Below are 27,996 nucleotides of genomic sequence, written 5' to 3'. Positions count from 1 at the left end.
AGAAACCAATGTTTTATTTAAGCCTAAGAAAATATCAATACAACTTAATGAAATGAAGCAACAGACTTCTTAAAGCTTCATCATGATCAGATCTGTAAGAACTCTCAAGAGCAATCTTACCTTTGTCGTATGACCTGCTTACTAACTGATGTCACGATAATTGTTCAGTGCTGATTCAGAGCTCATCAGTTGGTCCAGAGTAAAAGGGCTGAAACCTTTTGGGGTTATTCATATTGCAGCTTGATCTCGGAAGATGCTGGAAATACTCAGCAGGTCAGGCCACATCCGTGGGAAGAGAAACAGTATCAGTGTTAAACAGTGGTCAAGCACATGAGTTTTGGGACTCCTGTGCTTGACCATGCATGCATGGAAGTCCTGGCTTGCTGGCAATTAAATGGGTAAAGTCAGGCGGATCTAATCAGAAACCAGCAACTACCACCAGAATCTAGGCCATTAATTCCAAGCACCATCAGAAAGGAAAATCGACTCAATAATGCAAGGAGTGATTAATAAGTTTAGAGCTGTGGTGTTGAAGGCAAAGAAGTCTGGAATAATTCAAAAGCCAGTTAGATGCTTTGATAGTGGAACAATTTGTTTCTGCAGAAGATTGAACTAGCTGAGATGAGTCATCCTCCTTACCAAATCTCTACTTCTGATCTTTGTAAATGATGCATATTATAATGCATCCTTGATATCCTGGAGTTTTCACTGGATTCTTATTAGGTGGCAGGAAGAAGATATGTGATCATTTCACATGATACTGTAGCTGGAGGGGTTGCATTTATGTCAGAAGAAAATACAAAAATCTCTGAATCAGGACTCAGACCCCTCAAACATGCCCTTGATTGGTCATAATGGAGGCAGGACAAGAGGCAGGTCCCTGGAAGGTGGACTGGTCATGTAGATATCATAATAAGGCACTCTGCCGTCACTTCAATGGTGGATTTGTCTTACCTTGCAGTGATCAGTTTTCTTGGGCCTTGTGAAACTGGAAGATGAAAGCAGGTGAGAAGGCTACAAGGTAGTTTATAGGATTTCAGGAACAGGGAGCAAGATAAAGATAAAGCTTCCCTAATTTTGCTATCCTTCCATGCATATTTAATGTCTCCCACCAATGCATCAGATTCCACCCCACCACCCCCCCCCCCCCCCCCCCGCCAACCATGAACCTTCCTCTACATCATCGGCATTTGACTATCCTCTGATCAGCATAAAATACTCCTGACCACCACCAGACAACCCCCCCTCATGTCCAACTCCAGGCCCACTCCGTCCAGCTTTGGGACCCCTCCCTCAAACACCATTAGATTGCCAATCACCATTTGATCCCCCTGCTGATCACCAAGACCCTGATTCTAAACCTCCCTCCACAAAAGATAACTGAGACTTCATTATTATGGGAAATGAGCCAGACTGTTATCCCTCCACAGTCCATGCATTATCCTTGGTGTGTTACTTCATAGTCGAGTAGATCCATTTTTATCCTTATACTTCATAACTTCCTTAAAATAATAACTGGGGCATCATATTTTTACGTATGCTCTGGGCAACTTGGCTGTTTATCATCAATTCCAACTGGTATTCTCAATAAAATGTATTGTTCAAGATGATTTATATGTAGACTTAACACAGTCTTCTAAAAATGCACAGTATGATTAGAACTTTGTGATTACTTTGTGGTTAATGATGTGATTTATGTTCTGTTGCACAGACAAATTAAAGTGATTTTAGATTAACCAGGACTGACCGCTGAGCTACCTGGAGCTGTCCCATATCTGATAAATGGAAAGAAAACCTGATAGTTCTTCTATTGTACCTATCATGGGATGATACATTGCAAGGCAAAGACCGTGACAGGTGACAGATGGAGAGCAAAGAAACAGCTGTCGCCTGGCCACAATGAGAATAGTAGACCTGATTAGCACTGTCTTCCCCACCTTCTGAGCCTGGGTTCAAGACTCTTTATGGTGGTTTTGATGTTCCTATGTGAATGGAGTCTGGGAACTCTCAGAGCAGGTCCAAATGGGGTCATGACGCTAGAGCTCTCCTGCTTTCTAATTGGCAGCAAATGAACAAAGTCACAACAACAGGTCATATAAGTAGCAATTGAGACACTGGTATTGGTATTGGTTTATTATTGTCACTTGTACTGAGGTACAATGAAAAACTTGTCTTACATACTGATCGTACAGGTCAATTCATTACACAGTGCAGTTACATTGAGTTAGTACAGAGTGCATTGAGGTAGTATAGGTAAAAACAATAACAGTACAGAGTAAAGTGTCACAGCTACAGAGAAAGTGCAGTGCAATAAGGTACAAGGTCACAACAAGGTAGATCGTGAGGTCATAGTCCATCATTGTATTAGGGAACTGTTCAATAGTCTTATCACAGTGGGGTAGAAGCTGCCCTTAAGTCTGGTAGTACGTGCCGTCAGGCTCCTGTATCTTCTACCCGATCGAAGAGGAGAGAAGAGAGAATGACCGGGGTGGGTGGGGTCTTTGATTATGCTGGCTGCTACACCAAGACAGCAAGAGGTAAAGACTGGAGGGGAGTCCAAGGAGGGGGGGCTGGTGTCCGTGATGCGCTGGGCTGTGTCCACAACCCTCTGCAGTTTCTTGCAGCCCTGGGCAGAGCAGTTGTCATGCCAAGCCGTGATACATCCAGATAGGATGCTTTCTATGGAGCATCAGTAAAAGTTGGTGAGAGTCAAAGGGGACAAACCAAATTTCTTTAGCCTCCTGAGGAAGTAGAGGTGCTGGTGAGTTTTCTTGGCCGTGGCATCTACTGTACTTGATTTGACCATGACAGGCTGTTGGCGATGTTCACTCCCAGGAACTTGAAGCTCTCAACCCTCTCGACCTCAGCACCATTGATGAAGACAGGTGTATGTACACCGCCCCCTTTCCTGAAGTCAATGATCAGCTCCTTTGTTTGTTGACATTAAGGAAAAGGTTGTTGTCATGACACCATTCCACTGAGCTCTCTATCTCCTTCCTGTACTCCGACTCATCGCTGTTTGAGATATGGCCTACAACGGTGGTATCATCTGCAAACTTGCAGGGGAATTTGGTAATAGAGTTAGATTAGATAAGATAAAATTTCTTTATTAGTCACATGTACATCGAAACACACAGTGAAATGCATCTTTTGCATAGAATGTTCTGGGGGCAGCCCGCAAGTATCCCCATGCTTCTGATGCTAACATAGCATGCCCACAACTTCCTAACCAGTACGTCTTTGGAATGTGGGAGGAAACCGGAGCACCCGGAGGAAACCCACGCAGACATGGGGAGAACGCACAAACTCCTTACAGACAGTGGCTGGAATTGAACTCAGGTCGCTGGTGCTGTAATAGTGCTAACTGCTACACTACCGTGTCTGCCCCTACACTACCGTGGCTGCCCCTACACTAACGTGCCTGTACAGATCAGGTCTGCCCCTGTCATGGCTATTGCATTAAGCTGTTACTGGCCAGAAATGTTATCCAGTTCAATAGCTGGAGTGCCTCTCAATGATGAGCAGAGGGAAAGGAATGCTGTAGCTCTCTGCTCTCCTATCAATGTACCACTGCTTCCTCTGCCTCTTTCAACCAGGAAAACAATTTGTTTTCTTTTCCTTTTCTTATATTTTGAATGTTATGACTGATTATTTAAGGCAGACAAGTAAGAGGAAAGGTTGGTCACCCTGTCATTAATTCTCATTGCCGCAAGGCAATTGGTCTGTGGCTGGTGTTGTGTGCTGCACGTTATAATTAAGCCTGTGTTCTAGCAGGGAAAATAAATGAGCTTTCTCCATCCACTGTGCTGTTGTAGCTTTGTAATTGTTTATTCATTGTTGCACACCACAACTCCTCAAGAATTTGTGTGACCAGTGCCTGTTTCTAAATAAAATGGTGCAAAGAAAGACAAAGCTTCAAAATACAAGAAATAACATCAATCAAATTTCTAGAACAGTACACCCTGTGTCCCTGTCACTTGTTCAAAAGATCTACTTTACATCTCCCTCACTGTCCCCTCCAGAAATTTTGCAGACAAATTTGGCTTTAGCTGCTAATGTGTCAGCTCCTTACCTCTGGACACTGATTTCAATGGAACTACTTGTGCAGAGGAAAGTACGATCTGTAGTCGATACTTTTGCACTTGCGTAGTGCTGTCATCTAGAAAGGGAATTTCAGACTCAATTGTCCATATACTTTTGTATATTAGTATCTCTGGCAAGTTATTCTACAAAGTTATCCTGTGGGTGGAAATCTTCCAGTTGACTTCCCTTTTTATTACTAATTTATGACCTCTGAACTTTGCATCAACAGTGAACAGCTTGCTTGTACCAAGACTTGTTAATCCCTTTCATTATTGTGAAAACTTCAGTCAGTTCAGCTCCTGTTTCCATATTTCCAAAGCAATGAAGCCATTTTGTTTGAACCTTTTCCTGTTTGATCCCAACTTCGGGTGTTAGCCCAGACATTCAGTCGCATGATGCTGTTATGCCTTCAGCATTACCCAATTTAGAATGGATTCTTTTCCAGAGTCAAACATGGTGGTAACTAATTCTGGGTTGTTTTGCGTTGATTGGAATGTTCAACCAGGGACTTAGTGGGCCATGACATGAGCTTAGTGCCAAAGGGCAGGTGACTGTGGTGTATGACTGCCACACTTTCTGGCATTGATGTGCCATGAATTTCATTTCGAATATTGCAGGAGAACTTGGACCACATTGTTCTGGGATATCTGTCATTAGACATGTCCTGTACAATGTGGGCTTACACCTGCAATATTGCCTTGAGATGGCCACATGATTAGTGACGTATTTCCTCACATCCTCAGGCTATCTCCCCACACACCAGAACAGAATCCCCACCAGCCGCCCCTGATCTTCTGACTCTCCCCTCAATGATCTGTGCCACCCTCCAACCCCATGATTTCTGTCCAGATGAAGGATCTCGAACCTGAAACCTTGACTGTCCATTTCCCTCCACAGCTGCTGCCCGACCTGCTGAGTTCCTCCAGCAATTTGTTTGTTGCTCCATATTCCAGAATCTGCAGTCTCTTGGGTTTCCATGACTTCTTCCCCTTGACATGCCACAACGATCTGTCCCCTCCATTCCCACTGCTGCACCCCCCACTCAAGAAAAACCCGGCTCAATTTCTTGTCCTCCAACCTCTTACTCAGCCACAACAAGCTCTCACTCTCCAATTACCTCCATCCACACACACCCTCCCCCCACTTCCACAGCATTCTGCTGGTCCCTGTTCACAATCCCAACCCCACCCCAGACCCTAATTATCGACCTCTGATGACCTCAATCCCAGATCATAGGCTGGATTTATGGAATTCCTTGCCACATACAGCTGTGGAGGCCCGATCATTGGGGGTGTTTAAGGAGGAGATTGATAGGTATCTAATTAGTCAAGGTATCAAGGGATATAGGGAAAAGGCCGGGAATTGGGGCGTGATAGGAATAGTTTAGTTTAGCTCATGGAGCAGACTCAATGGGCCGAATGGCCTGCTTCTGCCACTTTGTCTTGTGATCTTGTGGTCTTGATCACAGCCTGTTCTGTTGCCATTGAAGGTTTATGTGATGGGACATTGACCCAAATGAGCCACCACAACTGCACCATTCTTGTTCATTCTAACAAACAAATTGCTGGAGGAACTCAGTGGGTCAGGCAGCATCTGTGGAGGATGGACAATCAATGTTTCAGGTCGAGACCCTTCATCTGGACAGAAATCATGGGGTTGGAGGGTGGCACAGATCAGAAGATTAGGAGTGGCTGGTGGGAGGTCTGTTCTGGTGTGTGGGGAGATAACCTGAGGATGTGAGGAAATACATCACTAATCATGTGGCCATCTCAAGGCAACATTTCAGGTGTAAGCCCACATTGTACAGGACATGTCTAATGATAGATATCCCAGAACAGTGTGGTCCAAGTTCTCCTGAAATATTCCAAATCATGGCACATCAATGCCAGAAAGTGTGGCAGAGTCATACACCACAGTAACCTGCCCTTTGGCCCACTAAGCTCATACCATAGCCCACCAAGACCCTTGTTGAATATTCTAATCAATGCAAAACAACCCAGCATTTCTGGGCCATTGTCCCAAATGAGAAGATAATTGGAACAGTAAAGAGCAATTCTGGAGTGATGTGCAAGGGTTGAAGGAGTCAAGGATTGAGAATTAATTGAACAACTGTTGCTGCGTAGCATTCATTGGAAATTCATAGTGTTTAGTGCCTGTGCAATGTTTTTCCATTTATTATTGAGCACTAAATGTTCTAATTTACCTTAGAGTTAAGCAGTGCCAAATATAACAGAAAACAGTTTGTGTTCTTGTTGCCAGATTGTTCATCAGTTCTACCCAAATAATTTATGTTGATGACAATATTTGTACACCAATTAAAATGGATACTGAAAGAGTATTACTAAAAACCTGTAAGGATCTAATTCTCAAATTATATTTTCTCAGTAGCATAATTATTTAGACGATTGCTATCATGCTAGAATTTTATACTTTAATGAGTTTCTTATGTAATTCAGATAACTTTTTTTATGTAACTGTCCTTTACACAAACAGCTGCAGCAACTTCTCTCATTTAAAAATGTTCCTTCTCTCTGTTGTGTTTTGGGAACTTTTTCTTTCAAGTGGTTTGTTGTGAGGAGAAGATTTGAAAATAAATTCTATTTAGCCCAAGTATTGAATAAGGCTTAGAAAACAGTCCACAAAATATTGTTTGTGCCAGTATTTGTATGCAATATGAAAGCACACAAAGCCCCTGCTTACCCACAGTAATCCAGAGCAGCTCTACTCGTCTTAGAAGTACATTTATATGCACTCTTCTCACAAAGAGAAGATCCCTTGCAAGGCCAAGATTTGTTCTTCATTGCACAAGTGATCGTATATAATATTAAGCCCCACAAAGTCGAGTCTGTTGAAAAAGCAACTCCACTCAGCTGACTACAAACACTTCTTTTTCTGTTTAATGTCAACCAGTGTTATTTGGTTCACAGTCTCAAAGTAATTATCTACAAGCCAGCAAATGAGCACAATCTAAAACACTCCATTGATTGACTTGGGGCTGTGTTCCTTTAAATGAATATACAGAAGGCTTTTTATTTCCCTACAGGTATATTTTGTCAACCAGGTCAATGAAAATGTAAAATACAAGTTTGTACAAAAGCCTGGTACATGCTTGAGTACGACTGAACATCGATCAAGACCATTTAGTTGATGTATTCCCCTCACAAATATGCTTTCTCATGCATGACCCATTGTAAATGATTACTGTCTGTCACTGTCACAGATGATTTTGATGCCCTACAGCTAACTGTTTCAAAATAAGAAAAAGTTAAGATATTTGAATTCATTTATACTTGTATTCTCTTTCCTCTACGTAATGCAGTTATAAAAGAAAATGTTTGTGTTGACTGGAATTTCCTTTTCAATCTTTGAAGATCAGTTTTTCAAAACATGTGGCTGTGCATTACATAAAGACATTTAAAGTCAATGTCCTCCATATCTATGCCATTAATAATCAAATAATACATCTTCACAAGTATGAAAATATGAAATTCTGTAATACATTATCAGTATCAAAAATTGATGTTTTCAGCTCAGGATCAATGGTAGGTTAGAACATGTTGTTTAATCAGGATGATGGCTTTTGACAGAAATATAATTGAATATTAGATGGTATTTACTGGGGCTGAAGCTCACACAGAGCCTAATAACTTCTTCCTCATCCACCTTCCTGCACCTAATCCACAAAGCTGTTGTTGGGGCTAACCTAGCTACTTGTCATCATTAGTTTAAGATCTTTCTGATGACAAGCAAGCATCTGCTTCAACATTTTGTGTGAAATGCTGGTTTTACTTAACTGCACGGAGACTGTTACTGACTTACCAGTTGTATTATCTGGGGGTAAAAGCAGGCGGATTGAATGATATTTGGTCAAGTGCAAAGGACATCCTGTTGCATTGCTGGGTTAGCTTTGCAAGACACTCTGTGGGGTCCGTGATTGCTGGTCTGACCAGCTCCCGGGGAAGAACAACATTATACGTCATCAGTCATGAACTGGAATGGAGGGAAGGTGATGGGAGGAGCTCAGCAGGGCAATTTGCCTTGTAGATTCACAGTAAGATCTACAAAATTTTTTTTAGTAAGTTTTACCTCTTTTACATGTCTATCCCTTTCTTCTGTTATTCTGAAAAAGTGCTTGTCTCTTGGTATCAACCAATACCACTCCCTTAGCTCCCAGCAGGCTTCTGTTTTCCCCCAAAGGTAATATCTTCATTCAGGAATACAGTTCTTCAACCCTCAGAAGGGTCACAATTTATATGGGGAGGCTTGACAGTGAGTGTCAAGAGAATAGAGTCGGAGAGTCATACAGCATGGAAACAGGCCTTGCAGCCCAACTGGTCCATGCCAATCAAGATGCCCATCTAAGCTAGTCCCATTTGCCCATGTTTGGCAAATATCCCTCTAAACCTTTCCTATCCATGTACCTGTTCAAGTACTTTTAAATGTTGTTCATGTACCTGCCTCAACCACTTCCTCTATTCAATCTCAGCAGCTTCATGCCAGTGACAGATCTGTTTCTTACCCAAAACCCACATCTTCACTTTCAACAGGACACTGGAATCAGTCAGGAGTAACAAACAAGATACTGGAGGAGCTCAGCATGTTAGACAGCATCTGTGGAGAGAAATGGACAGTCGACATTTCGGGTCAAGACCCCTCATCTTGTCCAGATGTCACATTGACTGTCCATTTCCCGCCACCCATGCTGCCTGACCTGTTGAGTTCCTCCAGCATCTTGTCTGTTGCTCCAGATTCCAGCATCTGCAGTCTCTTGTGTCTCTATCAATCAGAAGTCTTGGTTAGTACTCCCACCGCTAGGCCAAGGCTGCTGAAGCCAAACTGCCCACACTGCTGCCCTGTTTGAGACTGGAAGTTCATCACAAAGCAGGGACTGAACCTATGTGTTTTAATGGTTCTGCCACATCCATTCAAGGGGGCTGAACCCAAAAGAGACAAACCAATAGCATTCCTAAATTAATTGTGATCAGGTATGCAAAAACAAACACATGGTGATTGACCTTTAATTTCTCCCAAACATTAAGAGAATTGAGGGATCTGGGATTGGTGCAGGAAAGTGGAGTTCAAGTAGCAGACCAGTCATGTGCTAGTCAAATGCCAGAGCAAGCACAAGGGGCCAAATGGCCTACTGGTGCTTCTATTTCTTATGTTCTTTACTGTCTTCTTCCCAAACACAGCGTAAGTGAGTGTAAAGTGAATTGTGATGATTTACTGAGGAACATCAGTCTATGAATATTTAAAGACTCCTAGATAAGACTTTGAACCTTATTGGAGAATATAGTGGATTAGTTCATACATACAAATCAAATGAATAAGTTTACCTGTTGTTCTCTGTTGAACATAATCATAAAGATGATCCGTATTAAAGGCTTATGATTTCCTAGCACAGATGAAATCTTTTCCGAAACTGCATTTTCTGGACTAAAGCTAGATGTTTTCTTTCCTTTCAAAAGATCCCATGCATGGGCCAAGGAACGTGGAAGTTATGGAGATCAAGTCGAGACAAATCACAATCCGCTGGGAGCCGTTTGGTTACAATGTGACCCGCTGCCACAGCTTTAACCTCACGGTTCATTACCGGTACGTGGTGGGAGATCAAGAACACGTGGGCGAAGAAGTCTGCCAAGACACTGGGCATTCTCCTCCACAGTACACACTGCGCGGTCTCTCACCATATACCAATGTCAGTGTGAAACTGGTCCTGATGAACTCAGAGGGGAGAAAAGAAAGTGAGGAGCTTGTGATCCAGACAGACGAGGATGGTAAGCAATAAATTTGACGTGGTATTGTGGAAGCTTGAACGTTAATTGTGATTGATGGCAATGTTCAAAATACCCAGCCCCAGTATGTAGGACTCAACTTTAACCCTGTATACCCTGTGATTCACTCTCTCATGTTCCGCCTGGATCTAGCTACCTTTGATATTAACCTAGCTTCTGGGTAGGTGGCAAAGACAAATGCCTCAGAGTCGCCAGATAGAACATAGAACAGTACAGCACAGGAACAGCCCGAATTAAACAAATCCCTTCTGCCTGCACATGATCCATATCCCTCCATTCCCTGCATAGTCATGTGTCTATCTGAAACCTCTTAAACACCACCATCGTATCTGCTTCCACCACCACCCCTGGCAGGCCATTGCAGGAACCTACCACTCTCTGTGTAAAAAAACTTGCCCCGCACATCCCCTTTTAACCTTCCACCTGTCACCTTTAAGCTATAGCCTCTAGTATTTGACAGTTCTACCCTGGGAGAAAGATCCTGACTGTCTACCTAATGAAGTGATTTGTGATGGTTTACTGAGAAACATAAGTCTTTGAATAATTTCATACTACCTCAAGAACCTTATCACAATTGTTATTTTAACTCTGCCCTCAGTGAGGAAGTGACTCCATCTTTCCCAAGAGGAAGATTAGAGATGGATGGGGTCATTGGAGTTTAATTTGTGAGCTTTCTTTTGTATTGCCAGTGGAAGTAGCCGGCTTTTGTGGGCCCATTACCTGTATGTAGTTTGAGATCAAGAAGATGTTAGGCTACACAAGTAAAGGTACAGATTCCTCAGCTCCCTCATCACCTCCCCTTCTACTGTGAACCCCAGGGCCTGATTGCCAGCTGGAGGCATGAGGTGGCCAGATTTTGGCATAGGCCTGCAGCCTCTTTACTCTGGCCTTTACCTCTGTGGGCAAACTAATGAAAACCAGTGTATTCCCTAAAGAGACCCATTGACGGTTAAAATCTCCTCCAAGGTCTCAGGTGAAGCAAGCCTGAGTTTAATCATTATTTCAAATCTTTAAAAAGATTTGCATTGAATATGGCCACCAGAACTGATGAGATAATCAGAAGGCCTTGCTTCAGTGCTACACGCCGTGCAATTCTCTGCAATATGTGTTAGATCCAATCTTTGCTGGACACAACCTGTTTCATTACAGGAAAAAAATGTTCAGTAGTAGAAATGCCTCCACTGCACAGGTCACAGATTTTGAGGTAGTGCAAAAGAAGTATTGGTGAGGTGATGAGAGCTTCAAGTTCTAGGTGTAAATATCATCAACAATCTGTCCTGGTCTAGCCACGTGACACTACAGCCAAGAAAGCACACCAGGACCTCTACTTTCTCAGAAGGCTAAGGAAATTTGGCATATTCCCAATGACTCTTATCAATTTTTACAGATGCACCACAGAAAGCATCCTATCCGGATGCATCACAGCTTGGTATGGCAGCTGCTCTGCCCAAGACTGCAAGAAACTGCAGAGAGTTGTGCACGCAGCCCAGTCCATCACAAAAAACACCCTCCCCTCCACTGACTGTGTCTACACTTCCCGCTGCCTGAAAGCAGGCAACATAATCAAGAACCCCTCCCACCCCGGTCATTCTCTCTTCTCCCCTCTCCCACTGGGCAGAAGATACAAAAGCTTGAAAGCACGTGCCACTGGACTCAAGGACAGCTTCTATCCTGCTGTTATCAAACTCTTGAATGGACCTCTCTTAAGCTAAAGGTGAAATCTTGATCTCCCAATCTACCTCGTCGTGGCCCTTGCATTTTATTTGTTTACCTGCACTGCGCTTTCTCTGTAGCTACAACACTAAATTCTGCAATCTGTTTCTCTTTTTACAACCTCAATATACTTATGTATGGCGTGATCTCTGTCTGGATGGCACGCAAACAAGAGCTTTTCACTGTATCTCGGTAAACGTGACAATAATAAACCAAGACCAATACCTGTAGCTGGTGCACACAGCAGCAATGTGATGTGAATATTTGATACAATGAATGTTTAAGCTGGTGAACGGACTGTTGATGTAGTGGATGGAAGGGGGTGGATTTTTATCTTCACTGCCTGGCAGTAATCTGATGGAGGGGATCATGCCCTGTGTAGAGTGCTGAAGCAGGAATGTCTATAATCGCAGGGTTATCACTTTGTCAGATTAGCACCAGGGCAATACAGATGAAAACCAACCCCATGCTGGAATACTGATTGGATTTGATTCATTCTGCACAAACTAGCTCCAAGGCATGAGCTAAGCAACCCAGAGCCTGAAATAACAGTTCAGGGTTAGAATTAAGGCTCTCCAGATTCATAACACACAAATATGTTTGTATATGTAAGGTGTGTAATATGACTCTCACTGACACCCTCATGAAATGTACAGACATATCCATACATGCACAAACATATTTTGCATTGGGTTTGTGGTTGATTTTTCTTGAGGCCTTCTTTACAGAAACACTGTAAATTTCAATGCAACAGTACGACAGAGCCATCAGGTATGACTCTTCATCCACCATCAATAGTAATAGATAATGACTTAAAGGTTTGCAGTTAAGATAAGATATAGATAAGATATCTTTATTGGTTAGATGTACATCAAAACACACAGTGAAATGCATCTTTTGTATAGAGTGTTGTGCGGGCAGCCCACAAATGTCGCCACGCTTCCGGCACGTATGCCCACAACTGCCTAACCCGTACGTCTTTGGAATGTGGGAGGAAACCGGAGCATCCGGAGGAAACCCACACAGACACACGGGGAGGATGTACAAACTCCTTACAGACAGTGGCCAGAATTGAACCTGGGTCACTGACGCTGTAATAGCGCTATGCTAACCGCTACACTACCATGCCTGCCCTAGTTTTTATCCAAAAACAAAGAAAATGTAGATGCTGGAAATTTGGAATAAAAACAGAAATTGCTGGAGACACTCAGAAGGTCAAGCAGCATCTGTGGGAAGAGAAACAGAGCTAATGTCTCAGACTGAAGACCCTTCGCCACCTCGACCTGAAATGTTAACATTGTTTCTCTCCCCACAGATTCTGCCTGCCCTGTTGAGTGCTTCCAGCATTTTCAGCTTGCATTTATGTAGTTAGTTTCACAATGCAAAATATTCCAAAACATCTTACAGCTTCTGAGCAACACACAAAAAGCTGGAGGAACTCAGCAGGTCAGGCATCATCTGTGGAGATAAATGGGCAGTCGACATTTTGGGTCGAGACCCTTCATCTCGACTGGATCTGAGTTCCTCCAGCTTTTTGTGCGTGGCTCCAGATCCCAGCATCTGCAGTCTCTTGTGTCACCTTACAACTTTTGAGGTTTAGTAACTCTTGCAATGTAGGAAATACGAGTGTGATAATGGCCAGATAATCTGCTTCAAACTGTTGACAGAGGAGTAAGTATTGGTTAGAATGTTAGGAGAACTCTTCGATATAGTCTCATGGGATTTCTTTTGAATGCCTGTGAGGGCAGGTGGGGCCTTGGTTTAACATTGCATTGTAAGATGACACCTCTGACAGTGCAGTAAACCCTCCACACTGGACTGAATTGCAACCTTGATCTCTGGAGTGGGGCTTGGTCCCACCATCTTTTGACTGAGGCAAGAGTAATACAAGTTGAGGAATGACTGACAGCTTGACTGAGCAACAAAGCATACCTAAAAATTTGAAATATCATTCAACATTTTATTCACCCACTGGTGTGCGGTTGAACCACAATACCAAATCGGCTTCAAGTGCATTGCTGTGTTATGTTGGTTAAACCAAAAGGTTCCTGTGGTAAGATGAAGAAAGTGATTGGTTTGGGTTCCTTTGGAAGTGTAATTGCTAGGTCATCAGATGAGGACTGGAAACGATCCTACTTTGATGCGCATATTCAAAGAGTCACACACAAATAGTGCCCACTTGGGTTTGGGAAATGGTTGCTGATGGGACCACACCTCAACTGGGAGTGAAGGTTGTGAAAGTTTCCTCACATGTTACCACACTTTATGCCATCTACCAAAATGTTTCCCCATTCACTTAATCTATCTGGATTGGTGCCCCGTTTAACACTACCTATCCAAAGTAGAACTCCAATAATGAGGCGTCCAATTGATCAGAAATCCTAATGATCCAGCGTCTGGCTCACTCATTAGCCCAGAATGTGAGCTGAAGGTTCAGAATGCAAGCGGGTTGTACAGCCAGGGACAGGATCCAAATTGTGGGCCAGAGACAGAGACAGGGCTACAGGGTACCAGAAGTCAAGAACATGGTTAGATTTGTGGCCGAGTTGGGGTTCAGGGTGCTTATACATTTCCTGCTCCCTTTAAGATCTCAGCAGATTCACTAGAAAATTTATTATACAGCTATTTAACAGGCAAAGAAGAGGAAATAAAGCCTGCTTGAATATTAATAGGAGTAACTTCTAATACTTCAGAAAATCTGCTGGTGCGGCACTAGCAAGGGTACTGGGTTATTGGAGTTTGTAAGAGAATTAATGGCAAATGTTGACAAGAGAAAGGGTAGGTGATATACTGAAGTACCAGACTGTGGTAAGCAGCAGGGAACCCTATCTCAGTATGATGCAGCACCTTTGGGAAACTGCTGCAAAGGAATTGAAAAATAAAAGAAAAACAATGAACCTAAATAGCAAACACATAGGTCCGTGTGATTGTGTAGTTTAAACAAAGTATTGGCAATATAATTTGCCTTTGGTTGCCATTGCTGAATGGCTGCAAATGTGTCAACCCCTGGCTGTACTCACTTCCCAACTTTTGGTCTAGTTGACTTCAACGGGAGTACGTCAAGTAGGATTGGTGCTGGTTTTCATGTCTCACATATTTGTGAGGGCTTGGAAAGTAAACAGAAATGTAATTTTGGAACATGTCCTCTGGCTGATGCACATTTCTAACTTCAATAGAGACAGTTTCCAGCCAGATTCTCTCAGGCTATGATACTGAAGCACAGACATGTTAGGGCAGCAGTGTACTCCACAAGAGACTGCCTACAATCCTATTTCTAATAACCATCTGCTTGTTATTAGCTTCACTGACCGTTGGCAGTGGGGGGTTCCCTGTTTGTGCCAATGCCACGGGTCCAATTCCACAGCACCTGTTTTGTTTGTGAATTTTTAATTCCAACAAACATTGCTCCTGTAACTTCTAACTAATGATTTCAAATCCCATTCTCATCAGAAATACAGGAACATTTTGAGGTGTACACTGCAGCTATAATAGCAGCTTTCAGAAGGGGCTTGAATGTATGCTTGGAAAAGAAATATTGCAGGGATGTGAGGAAAGAGCAGAGCAGTGGGATTAATTGGACCACTCTTTCAGAGAGCCAACGTAAACATGATGGGTTGAATGGCCTCCTTCTATGATTAAAAAGATAGAGTTTATACAGCTCTGCTTCCAACACAGAGATTCATCAGAAGGGAGCAAGGTTTAGAGAATTATTATGTGGTGAAATTTGGCATGATGATTTCTGTCTCTTCACTAGATGTAAAAGATCCCATGATAATATTTGGAAGAGAAGGGGAGTTTTTCCTGGTGAGCTGGCCAATAATTTTCCCCTCATCTACCAGTGCAAAATAAGATTTTCTAATTATTATTGCATCGTTGTTGTGGGACATTACTTTCCAAACTTGCCACTGTGCTTCCTACAATAGTGACCGCACTCCTGAAATATTTCATTGGGTGTAAAGTACTTGGGGATATCATCAAAGACACGTGAAAGGTACTTAGTAAATGCAAGTCTACGGTAGTGTAGTGGTTGGCGTAACGCTATTACAGCACCAGCGGCCTGGGTTCAATTCCGGCCGCTGTCTGTAAGGAGTTTATACGTTCTCCCCGTGTCTGCATGGGTTTCCTCCGGTGTGCTCCGGTGTCCTCCCACATTCCAAAGATGTACGGGTTAGGAAGTTGTGGGCATGGTATGTTGGTGCCTGAAGTGCGGCACCCCCAGAACACTCTACGCAAAAGATGTATTTCACTGTGTGTTTCAATGTACGTGTGATGAATAAAGATATCTTATCTTCCATTTTTATTGCCCTGATCTCTGATCCAGATCCTCATAAGATTTGCTCTCTAGAGTCACAAAGTCTCAGATTTCCACAACAGGAGCATCTTTTAAATGGCAGAACACCCTAAAATAGTTCACAAAGCAGCTTACTGGAGATGTGTGGGGAAGTGGTACTTGATGGCTGGTATGGACACAATGGGCTGAAGGGCTTGTTTCTCCACTGTATGACTCTATGACTCATCCAACAGGAAGTGATGAGAAAGACTGCATTATTAGGTGGCCTGTCAACACGTGGAGCAGACGCTGCCAGTCCTCAGCCAAAGCTCACACTCAACGAGTCACCCAGGCTGTAGCTCTGGCTCTGGCCACATACTGAGTGGCCTCATCGCTGCCTCCAGTCCCCACAACTTGAGGATTCACAGGGAACCTCTCTACGCTGAGTGCTGGTGTAATTCATTGCTGGATCTGTGCTAAGTTCCTGGCCCAACACCACTGTCAGTGATGTACCCCTCTATATATAATACTATCATGATCCTTTTTAGTGTTGATTCCATTTTCACTTGGATCCTTGGAATGTAACTTGCATACCAAGCAAAGGTACTAGTGTACCAATAACTTCAAATGTATGCTGTCTTGTTTTTGACTTCTCTGCAAAGGGTTATAGATCTTTCCTAATTACTCTTATCTGGGACCCTCAATTTTATAATGTCTCTTCTCAGTCCCTTTGTTCCAATGAAACAAGCTGAATTTATCCATTATTTCTCCATAGGTACAATTGTCCAGTTCCAGCAACCTCCTTGTAAATCTCCTCTGCATCCTGTCCAGTGTGATGACCAGAAGTATACACAGTACTTAGACTGTGGACTAACGTTATATTCTGCTTGCCCTTACATTCTAGCTATTGGCTAATAATAGGAAGCATTCTACTCGGTTGTAAGCATTGACCTGGTCTGTTGACTTCAAGGACATACAGTCAGGGTCTGTTAGTTGACATCATTCAATACCCTGCCATTTGTTGTATATGCCCTTGCCTTGAGGCACTTTCTCAAATGCATTACCTCACATTTCACTGGATTAAATCCCATTTTCCACTTCTCTGTCCATTGACTTTCCAGCATTCTGCAACCTTCCTCCTCTCTGTCAAACACACAGCTAATTGTTGTACCATCAGCAATCTTACTTATTGCAGCTTCTACATTTAGGTAGAATCATTAATATATATTACAGAAAGTAAGGGACCAAGTACCAAGCCCTCTGAAACCCACTGGTAATAGTTTTCCAGTCAACACAGCACTGTCAAAGATTACTCTTAGTTTCCTACCACTAAGCTAATTTTGGATCCAATTTGCTACTTTCCCTGGTCAAAAGCTTTGCTAAAAATCCACATAGATCACATCAGACACTCTGACCACATCCACCTCCTTGCTCCCTCCTCAAAAATTCAATCAGATTAGTTAGAGACCATCTTTTCTTAACAAATTTGTGCCAACTGTCTCTGATTAATGTGCTTTTCTAAATGAAGCCTTACACTGTCCCTTAGAGCAAACTCCACTAATTTGCTGACCTTCCAGAGTTATCAGCAATTAGTTGATTTATCCCTGCCTCCCTTTTTAAAGAACAGTATAATGTTAGCAGTCCTCCAATCCTCTGGCACAATACTTATAGTCAAGGGATATTGAAGAATTATAATGAGAGCCTTTACAATTTCATCCATTGTTTCTTTCAACAGCCTAGGATATACTTCATCTGGGTCTGATGATCTATCCATTTTCAAACATGTAAAAGCTTATAATTGCTTTCACAGTGTTTATCCCATCCAATTTACTGCAGTCATCAGCCTTAGCATCAGCATCAATGTCACGTCCCTCTTTTGTGAAGAGAGCCTCAGAGTATTCATTAGGAATGTTACCTACATTCTCTGCTTCCTTGGGCAATCTTTCAGTTCCTTAATAGACCCTGACATTCCCTTAAATCATCTGTTGTACTTTATATGTCATGGTTCCAAGTGCTGGCCCTTGATTCAGTTCCATTGATGGTGCCTCGTTGTGCAGCACATGGATTCCATGCACCACTAATCGCATAACAACACACACCTGAGCCCCATCAGTGGCTCTCTAGGGTTTTTTTTTTTTGGCAAGGCCTCTGCAACAGGATAAAGGATGAGGTGGCGGCATGAGATGAGACAACCAACATGGATACGTTGATCTCCCTAGCTACCAGACTGGTCAACCTTTGGGTATACTTTGTCTCTTGGCTGCTTAGAGCTGTCAACTCTAGAGCAGTCCCAGTTTCACTGTTCCTCTTAGGATATCCAGTTTTCGTGTTGGGACCCCACCTCAAAGCCCCGAGTCAAGATTCCTTCCGGTTGCTGCCTGCGTTTGGTTCTGAGGAGGTATCCCGACTCCAGTCTCGTACCAGTGCACCGCATTTGGGTTCTCCGCGAGCTCACTCTTCGCTCGACAATGTGACATTATGTGCTCACAGAGTACCTATGGATTTATGTTAATTTTATTTGCTAATATTTATTCATTGCTTTTCTCTCCTTTCCCAACTTTCCTGTTAATTTTACTTCCACATATTGGATATACTTCTGGGTTCCGTGCCCAAATATCAGGGGACCAAATCTCAGTGACTGGGGGGGTTCAACTGGAGTTCTAGTTAGCTGCAAACATTATGGTGCTCCAGCCATCCAAAAATTCAGGGTCAAATAGATGTCTGCTGCCAGGAACTTGCAGAAGAGGGGTTGTGTTGTTATTGGTACTGGTTTATTATTGTCACCTGTACTAAGATACAGGGAACAGCTTTTATTTGTGTGCCTTCCAGGCAGATCATGCCATACATCAGCACATTGAGGTAGTAACACAAAAAACAGAATGTGTCACAAGAAAGACTACAGGTGCTGGAAATCTGGAGCAACACTCAGTGAAATATGGTGGTGCAGCTACAGAGAAGGTGCAGTGCAGGTCAACATATCAAGTGCCAGGACGACAGTGAGAGAGACTGGGAGATCAAGAGTTAATCTTTAGCATATGAGAGGTCCATTAAGAGTCTGATAACTGTGGGATAGAAACTGTCCTTGACCTGGTGGTACGTGCTTTCAAGCTTTTGTGTCTTCTGCCTGGTGGGAGGGAGGAGAAGAGAGAATGACAGAGGTGGGAGGGGTTCTTGATCATGTTGCCTGCTTTGCCAAGGCAGCAGGACATCTAGATGGAATCAGAGGAGGGAAGCTGATTCGCGTGATGGACTGGGCTGCGATCACAACTCCCTGCAATTTCTTGGGGTCCTGGGCAGAACAGTTGACGTACCAAGCTGTGATGCATCGGATAGGATGCTTTCTATAGTGCATGTGTCTGATAGGTCCATCTTCTCCTAATGGCTGGAAAGTCCGATACATCTTCATTGTTTGCTACAAGCAGCAAGTCAGACAGCATGTACGGAAAGAGAAACAGAGCTAACGTGTCAGGCTGAAGACCATCTGTCAATACACTTTGACTTGAAACATTAACTCTGTTTCTCTTTCCACAGATGCTGTCTGACTGGCTGAATGCTTTCAGTATTTTCTGATTTTATTTCAGACTTCTATCATCTGCAGTTTTTTTCTTAGGAGGTCTTGGCTACATGACCCGCCTCCACCAGTAAAATGTCTTAGTCTGGCTCCCTTTAAAGAAGGGAACAGAATTGAATATTCTGAAAATAAACCCTGCCTCATGTGTTCTTGCAGGTGTGCGTGTTGTTAAACTCACCAAGTGGACCATTGCCAGATTTAAGCCAGATTCTTGTTGAATTCCTCATTTCCTTAATCCTTTGGTACCTTGTTTTGGGAGGTCACAGCCTTTTTCCAAACAGACTGTCTCAGAAACCCTGACACGTGGCCTCAACATGACTATCTGGGTCCCACCCCTCCTGTCAAATTCTTAATAGGATGTTGGCTTGTGCATGCTGGACGAGCCACAGAATCACAGCCAGATTTACTCTCTTTAAGAGTTGACTGACTTCTGAGTATTTTCAGGATTCTGTTTTTCTTCGATGCAGCCAATAATTTTTTATGCAAGTCAATTTGGATTAACTTCTGTTAACAAGCACTTTCTACATCTTACTGAGTCAGCCTTTTCTAGCACTCAGCTAATATTAAGCCACTGCTACTGCTAGTTGACATTTTGACAGTTGAATCACACTTTGTGTGGTCTGAAAATGGTAGATATTAAAGCGGTATTCAAATTCTTCTTATCGTAACCTACTTTTGACAATGTTTTTTTCCCCGATCAGATATTCAGTCTTTCGGAAATAGTCTACACACTCCATTAAATCCTTGAAGAATTTGGTTCACTTTCCAAGATTGGATAGCTATAGGTTCTAAACTCATCTAAACCAAAGGCTTTTTTCCTCTGAAGTTATCAAGACCAATGTTTCCAGAGGTAAAGCAGCAGACACGATCATATTGAATGGTGAAGAAGGTTTGAGAGATCAAATTGCCCACTCCTATTTCTTATGTTCTTATGTTGTCTTTGTATTCTTCGTAACACATTACTTATCCTTTGAAGTCACATAGATGACCACCTAACTATGATCATGGACAATATTACCCCTTTCCTGAATGCTATACAACATAGAATCAGAGAGTCATAGAGTAGTACAGCATGGAAACAGGCCCTTCGGCCCAACTCATCCATGTCGACCAAGGTGTCCACCTAAGCTAGGAATTTGCCCGTGTTTGGCCCACATCCCTTTTAACCTTTTCTATCTATATACTTATCCAAATATCTCTTAAATGTCATTATTGTACACACCTCAACTGCTTTCTCTGGGCTCCCTCCACATAATCTCACCAATCACCAACTGGACAATGTCTTCTGTCTTGTGCTTTGAGGACCTCCAAGCATGGATTCCAAGTGAAGGTCACATAGATTACCATTCCTCTTCTCTCCTTCCATTATCCATGAGAATTCTGCAGGAGAACCAATAAAAACATTTAAACTTTGCTAATTCCAATATACTCAAGATATCTTCCACTAGCAACTTCTGGTGTAAGCTTCTTTATTACAGAGAAGAAAGCCATTCAACCCATTATGGCTATGAGAGATGTTTCAATATTGCCTTTCCAATTACTTTTAATTCCCTGCTCTTTCCACCCCCCCCCCCCCCCCATAGCCCTGCAGTTTTATCATCCATACCAGTATCTATCCAATTCCCATTTGAAAGTTACTATTAAATCTGCCTATTCGGGCAGTGCAGTCCAGTTCACTACAGCTCACTATGTGAAATATATTTCCTCATGTCACCTTCAACTCTTTTGCCAGCCATTTTAAAATAGTGGCCTCTGGTTATTAGCCCTTCTGCTGATGGAAGGTGTCTCCCTATTTACTCGAGCAAAGTGCTTCATAATTTTGAACGTCTCTATCAAAATTCCTTTAATCATCTGTTCTGTGGAGAACAACCCTGCCTTTTCTCTACATAGCGATATCCCCTCATCCCTGGTAACATTCTTGTGAAACATTTTGGCATTCTCACTCAGGCTTGACCTAATTCCTGAAGTGTGGTGCCCAGAATTGTGCACCATACTCCGGCTGCCTTTCAGCATAACTTCCTTACGTTTTTACCCAGTGCCTCCATTACTAAAGTCAAGGATGCTTTATCTTTACACATAGAATTTTACAGCAAAGGTGGTGGTTGTTTGAGCACCTGTGGTTGAATTTACTCCAACACCATAATCCTGCAGTTTTGGCCTTCCACCCAAGATCTGTTACATCCACTACCTAGTGTCTCTCTGTGTATATTCACTACCAGGTCTCCCTCTGTGTACTACCAGGTCCCTGTGTTCCTGCATCCTCTTTAAGATTGCACCATTTAGTTGATATTAATGCTACTCCTTCCTATCGATTTTATCTAACATGTGCCTGCTCCTTTCCTCCTGAAGTCTATTGCCACCCTTTTAATTATTTGTTTCCAAGCTGCATCTTCTGAAAACTTCAAAACTAATTCTGAAAACTTCACAGTCTATTTACCTCCATTTTGGATATCCTTGCTGCTTTTTGTTCCCAAGACATTTTTGTGTCCATATTGCAACTGCCCCTCTCATTGGATGGGCCAATCTTTTGCTAACAACCACATTACATCATAACTTGACATTTAAAAGACCAATCCACAATGGGTCCATATGCAGCAAAAAGAAGTTACGATACAATGGTTCTTCATATGTGCATCTGTTTCCTCCAAGTAGAAAAGACTTTTCTTCAAGGAAGTTGTATATCTAGAATTCTGTTCCTCAAGGACTTTAATCTATCCCAATAATGTGGAGCGTGGCTGTTGCCAAATCAGTTACGAGTTATCCAGCAAGTGTCAGAGGGGCTATGCCCCCTTTTTGTGCCAGTTTGCTTCTGAAATTCCACACCCCTCTGTGTTGCTAAGCACCATGTAGATGTAGGTCAAGAAACTCAACTCTGCAGGTTGAGCTGTCAGTCACAATGAGTGAAGGTTACACACCATTACCTGCCATTATGGACCTGAAGCTGCTATATTCCTGTCAAGTAGATAGAGAAAATCTATTATTCTCTCTACTGACTTTTTTTTAATGTCTGTCTGTTAGTGCCTGGTGCAATCCCAAAAGACTCAGTGCAAGGAAGCACCTTTGAGGAGAAGATATATCTACAATGGAAAGAGCCGATTGAAACATTTGGTATCATCACGCTTTATGAGGTAAGACTATATATTATTTTATGTTTGCTCAATTTTGCAGTTTATAATTCTATATCTCACACAAAGTGGCTAGCTAATTGGCTTCACTGGAGTTACAATCAAGTGCATACTGGTATTGAAGACCTGAGTTTACTTTTAAGCAACCACTGGGGACCATTTGTCACATGGGACCATAATGCAACCGAACTCAGTGCCTTCACAGAAAAAGGGTGGAAATTGAAAGGATAAATATCCCATAAATAATTTTATTCTGGTGTCTTTTTCTCTGGGGACAAGGTTGTTTAGTAAGATTATTTTTTGCACTGCTATCCATAATATTGAAACATACTGCTTCTGTGTGCACTTTCTTTCATTCTCTCCTGTTTACATTTGCCAATGTAAAGATTCAGTTAGTCACACTGGTAAACTGAATAATTGTGCTCACCTCCAGTGTAGACACAGCAGTGCCACCAATGACGGGAGGCTGTAACTGCAACATATCGGAAATATCCATCTGAATGGTAGAATTTATAACAGAAACATAAATAAGAATAGCAGCTTTAATTTTAACATGTGGGACTGAATGACACATGAATCTCTTGGAACTGTTATCCTGATTTTCTTAACTCACGCAAAAACTGCATTTGGTCACGGGGGCTGACTAGCAAGTAGATAAGTTTTTGAAGGATCAGAGAATTGAGGGCTATGGGGAACTGGCACAGCTGAGGTCTGGGGCATAGCAGCCATGTTCGTATTGAATTCTGGGGCAGGAATAAGAACAATTAACCTACTCCTTTTCCTATTTTGTTCTGTTCTTAGGCTCTTATTATTTAATTATCTTATTATTCAACTGTCCATTGAATTCATTCCATGTCATATCAGTTCCAATATTGCCTTATCTTATTCAATTCTCATTTGAAGAAAATCTATGGTACATTTAGCATAAATGCAGTAGCACCATTGTTACAATAAAGGATATAGAATTTGACACAAACTGATTGTAAGTCTGTAAAACATGATTAGTAATCTGGAGAGGTCACCTGAACAGGAAGAGTTAGTTTGAGGAAAACGAATTAACAGATAAAGTAAAACAGACTGGTTTAATGGTCACATCTCTGCTGACAATGATTCAGCTTCCTTGTTCTGGTACACTCAGTAACTCTTTGATACCTTTTGCTTTGATGTCATTGATGTGAATAAAACTATTAAACAATGGTAAAGGCACAGGGAAACTGTGGCTGTTGAAGTTAGTGCTAATTTATGTCACTGTTGGTGATCCTAAAGATAATACATTTTTTAAAATCCTGGCTTCTGATAGGCAGAATTTATGTAGCAAGAGCCAACGTTTAGTTTAATGATGGATTTACAAATTCCAGTTGCACAGTAATAAATGTCTCAACTCACCTGCCCCTCGTGTGATTTAACAAGCATGCATTGTTGCCAGTTGTGGAAATCATGTGGCAAGAGCCCTGGGCACCAGGCATGGCATTGAATCCAATGAAGTATCAGCTTAAGCAAAAAAACCATCAGCTGAAGGAATTCAGTGGGTCAAACAGTATCTATAGAGGCAGAGAGGAATTGTCAACATTTCAGGTCCTGCATCTGGACTGATGCAGGGTCTCCACTTGAAATGTCAGCAACTCCTTTCCCTCCAAGATGTAGCTCGACCCGCTGAGTTCCTCCTGCAGATGGTTTGTGGCTCCAGATTCTAGCATCTGCAGTCTCTTGTGTCTCCAAGGAACAGTGTTAGTTAGCATTATTTCTCTTTGCCTTGTAAAGGTCCTGCAGTCAAAAGCATGTTTTCTGTGGGCCTCAGCTGGAGGACAGAGCCACCTCAAAACTATCACTTGATCTTGATTATAGATCGGTCCAGATTGACTTTTTGAATAAATTGCATGGGCAATTTTACTCGGGGTCAGGTGACATCTTTTCTAACATGGTCAAGCAAAATACACACAAGATCCCCAGTTACAGGTCTTTGGTGGAGTTGAGTCATTCCTTCAAGAAATGCCAGCTAATTCCAGTCTGGCTGCCAGTTAGTGCTTTCTGAAAGTCAATGAGTTTACACCAGATGCTTCCTTCTGCCTCCTCAGGGCTGGAGACTGACGATGTTTGCAGGGATGCATCATTAAACCATTGATGTCTGGCTCCAGGAGCTCAGTCTCAATATGTCATAGAGCTATATAGCATGGAAACAGGCCATTCGATCCACCACGTCCATGCTGACCAATGGGCACCTGTCCATATTATCTCCATCTTCCAGCACTTTGCCCATAGCCTTCTATGCCTACATGATTCAAATGCTCATGTAGATACTACTTAAATCCTGTCAGCGGTTCTGCTTTCACCAATCTCTCAGGCCGTATATTCCAGGTACTCACCACTCTCTGGGTGGAAAAGGTCCTCCTCAGATCCCCTCAAATCTCTTCTCCCTGACTAAATCTATGGCCTCTAGTTTTATCTACATCTGGGAAAGGTTTCCTGGGGTCTAATCTGTCCATATCGCTCATAATCTTATATACCTCAATCATGCCCCCTCTTAAACTATTCCACTCTCGGGAGAACAGTCCTAGCCTCTCCAGTCTCTCCTCATAAATGAACCGCTCCATCCCAGGCAACATCCTGATGAACCTCCTCTGCACCCTCTCCAGTGTTATCACATACTTCCTATAGTGTGCTGACAGAACTGTACGCAATACTCCAGCTGAGGTCTGATCAAAGTTTTAGAAGGTTGGAACATAAACCCCCACTGCTCTTGTAGTCAGTGCCCCAACTAATGAAAGCCAATATCCCACATGCCTTCTAAATCACATTACCTGCCTGTGCTGCCACCTTCAAGGATCTTGTCCACCAAGGTCCCTCCATTCCTCATTACTCCCTAGGGCCATTCATGGTGTATACCCCAGCCTCATTCGTACTCCCAAAATGCATCACCTCTCATTTCTAAGGGTTAAACTTCACCCCATCTCTCAGCCTATTTCACCAACACATCAATATCACCCTGTAGCCTAAGACTACACTCCACTCTGTCAATTCCACCAATCTTCATGTCTTCTGCATATTTACTGATCATGCCTCCCCCATCCACATCCAAATCATTCACCTGAATTCACACTGTGAGAAACTAGTGGCCAAAGGGATCTTCATAAATCTTATCCTTACTCCACCCCACCAGTCCCATGGATGTTTGACAGCCTGTATGTTCACAAATGCTGACTGTCTCTTTCACACCTCTGTATCCTGGTGGTGCTGTGACCCAGCATAGCCTTGTGTCCTTCATTGCTTTGGTCAGTCCCATACAGATTGACAATATCACCCATCCAGGTGCTTCTATTTTCAGTGCCTCAAACTTCACTTGGAGTCCTCAACTAATAATGATCACACCAAGAAGGTTCCCTATACGATAAGATAGACTCGACCTCACAATCTACCTCATTATGACCTTGTACCTTATTGTCCACCTGCACTGCACTTTCTTGGTAGCTGTGACACTTTATTCTGCATTCTGTATTGTTTTTCCTTGTACTACCTCAATGCACCGTGTAATGAATTGATCTGTATGAATGGTTTTTCACTGTACCTCGATATGAGTGACAATAATAAACAAATTCCAATTCAGATTCCAAGAGTGCCTGCTCCAAAGACTTCTTTGATCCCACTGTAAAACCTGGAAAACCATTTGAAGTACATGACAGAAAATAGATTGGTATTATTAGATTATCCGAAGACCTTTTGCTCATCAAATCATTATGGGATTGCAGGATTAATGAGCTCAGAGTGACAACTGTTCCCTTGCTCAGCATTTCATCTTTATTTTCAATTGTATCTCTTCCAATAATAAGCTTTTGTCTACTTCTCGTTCAAGACTAAAGTGCAAACAAAAAGGTGGAAAGAATTCTGTCTAAAATCTATTCTTTATATTGATTTTTGTATCAATGTTATAAAATGTTGAGTGGAGGTAGAGACTGAGATGGATAATTGAGACATTCGAGATCTTTAAGGATATTGAAATTGAAATAGCACAATAACAGGCCCTTCGGCTCACAAAGTTCATACTGACTCTCAAGCTCCCATTTCCATTAATGCTAGACGACTCCCATTTTACTCTCTCCACACTCACATCATCTTCCCTCAGATTCTACCAGCCACCTGCACAACAGGGGCAATTTACAGTGGTTGTTTAACCTACCAACCCACAGGTCTTTGGAACATGGGAGGAAACTGGAGCACTGGGAGGAAACCCATGCAGTCACAGCAAGAATGTGTGGAGGCTTTGGAGAGGGTGCAGAAGAGGTTCACCAGGATGGTTCCTGGATTAGGAGTATTAGCTGCCAGGAACTCAAACCTTGTTTAAATTAGCCTGAAAACCCAGATGCTTTGACATTGACATACCAGGGTCAAAATGTCTAATACCAGAGGGCATGCATTTAAGGTGAGGGAGGTAAGTTCAAAGAATATGTGCGGGGTAAATTTTTTTTACACAGAGTGGTGGGTACCTGGAATGCGCTGCCAGCGTTGGTAGTGGAGGCAAATACAATAAAGGCTCTTAGGTTTGTGCAGAGAATGAAGGGATATGGACATTGTGTAGGAAGAAGGGATTAGTGTACTCAGGCATTTAATTACAAGTTTAATTAGTTTAGCATAACATCATGGGCCAGAGGGCCTGTTCTTGTGCTGCACTGTTCTATGTTCTATGACATTGCCACCGTGAATGAGAGATAACAGGAAGGAGACAGCCAGTTTAAAGTACAAGGTGGAAATTGAAGAAGGACACTGTTTTCATGATTCACCATAAAGACTGATCTGGTACCTCAGCAACTTCCCCTGTGAGCATCTCATGATCCTTGAGTTCACTCCAACATGGAGCCAGCATACTCATCAGTGCATATGCCCCATATGGAAGCTATGGATGGGGCCAAGGAGGACTTCTAGTTCGACCTTGAGTACACCCTGGCCTGAACCAAACGGAGACAAACTGATCCTGCTGGGTGACTTCAACACTGGGGTCAGAAAAGATGGAATTGAGAATGGTAAGGAAGGACAACTCTTGTGGAGTCCTCCTGACAAAATGCTTGGAGTAAGGTCATTTCATAACCAATGTCCTTTTTCATCAGAGAAACTCAGCACAAGAATTCATGGCAACAGAGATTCAGACTGACACCCAAGACTTTGTTGACTCCTAGAATGAAGCACATGAGAAAATGGGTCTCACACTTAACATTCACAAAACAAATGTCCTGTACTGACTAATCCACAATGTATAACACCATCCCCCTCCACTAGTAAAGTCCCTGATGATGAGACCTTTATATTGATGACCTTTCATATCTTGAGAGCCACCTCCCAGTGAGGATAGATATTGACATCAATGATGAAATTCATTGTCACCTTAAGTACACCAGCACAATCTTTGGCCATTTGAGGAAAAGAATGTTTGAAGATCTAGACTTTAAACCT

General features: G+C 42.5%; 1 protein-coding gene across 7 annotated transcripts in view; it reads left to right on the top strand.

Annotated features, from left to right (window-relative positions):
• LOC127574151 (receptor-type tyrosine-protein phosphatase mu-like) overlaps positions 1-27,996 on the top strand; it is a 746,263-nt gene that overhangs the window by 451,290 nt on the left and 266,977 nt on the right. For all 7 annotated transcript variants that reach the window (XM_052022906.1, XM_052022912.1, XM_052022911.1 and 4 more), the window contains exons 8-9: positions 9,552-9,860; positions 22,451-22,560. In XM_052022906.1, coding sequence (XP_051878866.1) covers positions 9,552-9,860; positions 22,451-22,560 — 419 coding nt within the window. The remainder of the gene's footprint in view (positions 1-9,551; positions 9,861-22,450; positions 22,561-27,996) is intronic.

Source organism: Pristis pectinata, chromosome 9 (assembly GCF_009764475.1).
Source record: "Pristis pectinata isolate sPriPec2 chromosome 9, sPriPec2.1.pri, whole genome shotgun sequence".
NCBI lineage: Eukaryota > Metazoa > Chordata > Chondrichthyes > Rhinopristiformes > Pristidae > Pristis > Pristis pectinata.
Note: the sequence above shows the minus strand (reverse complement) of the source record. Positions and strands in the feature narration are given on the sequence as shown.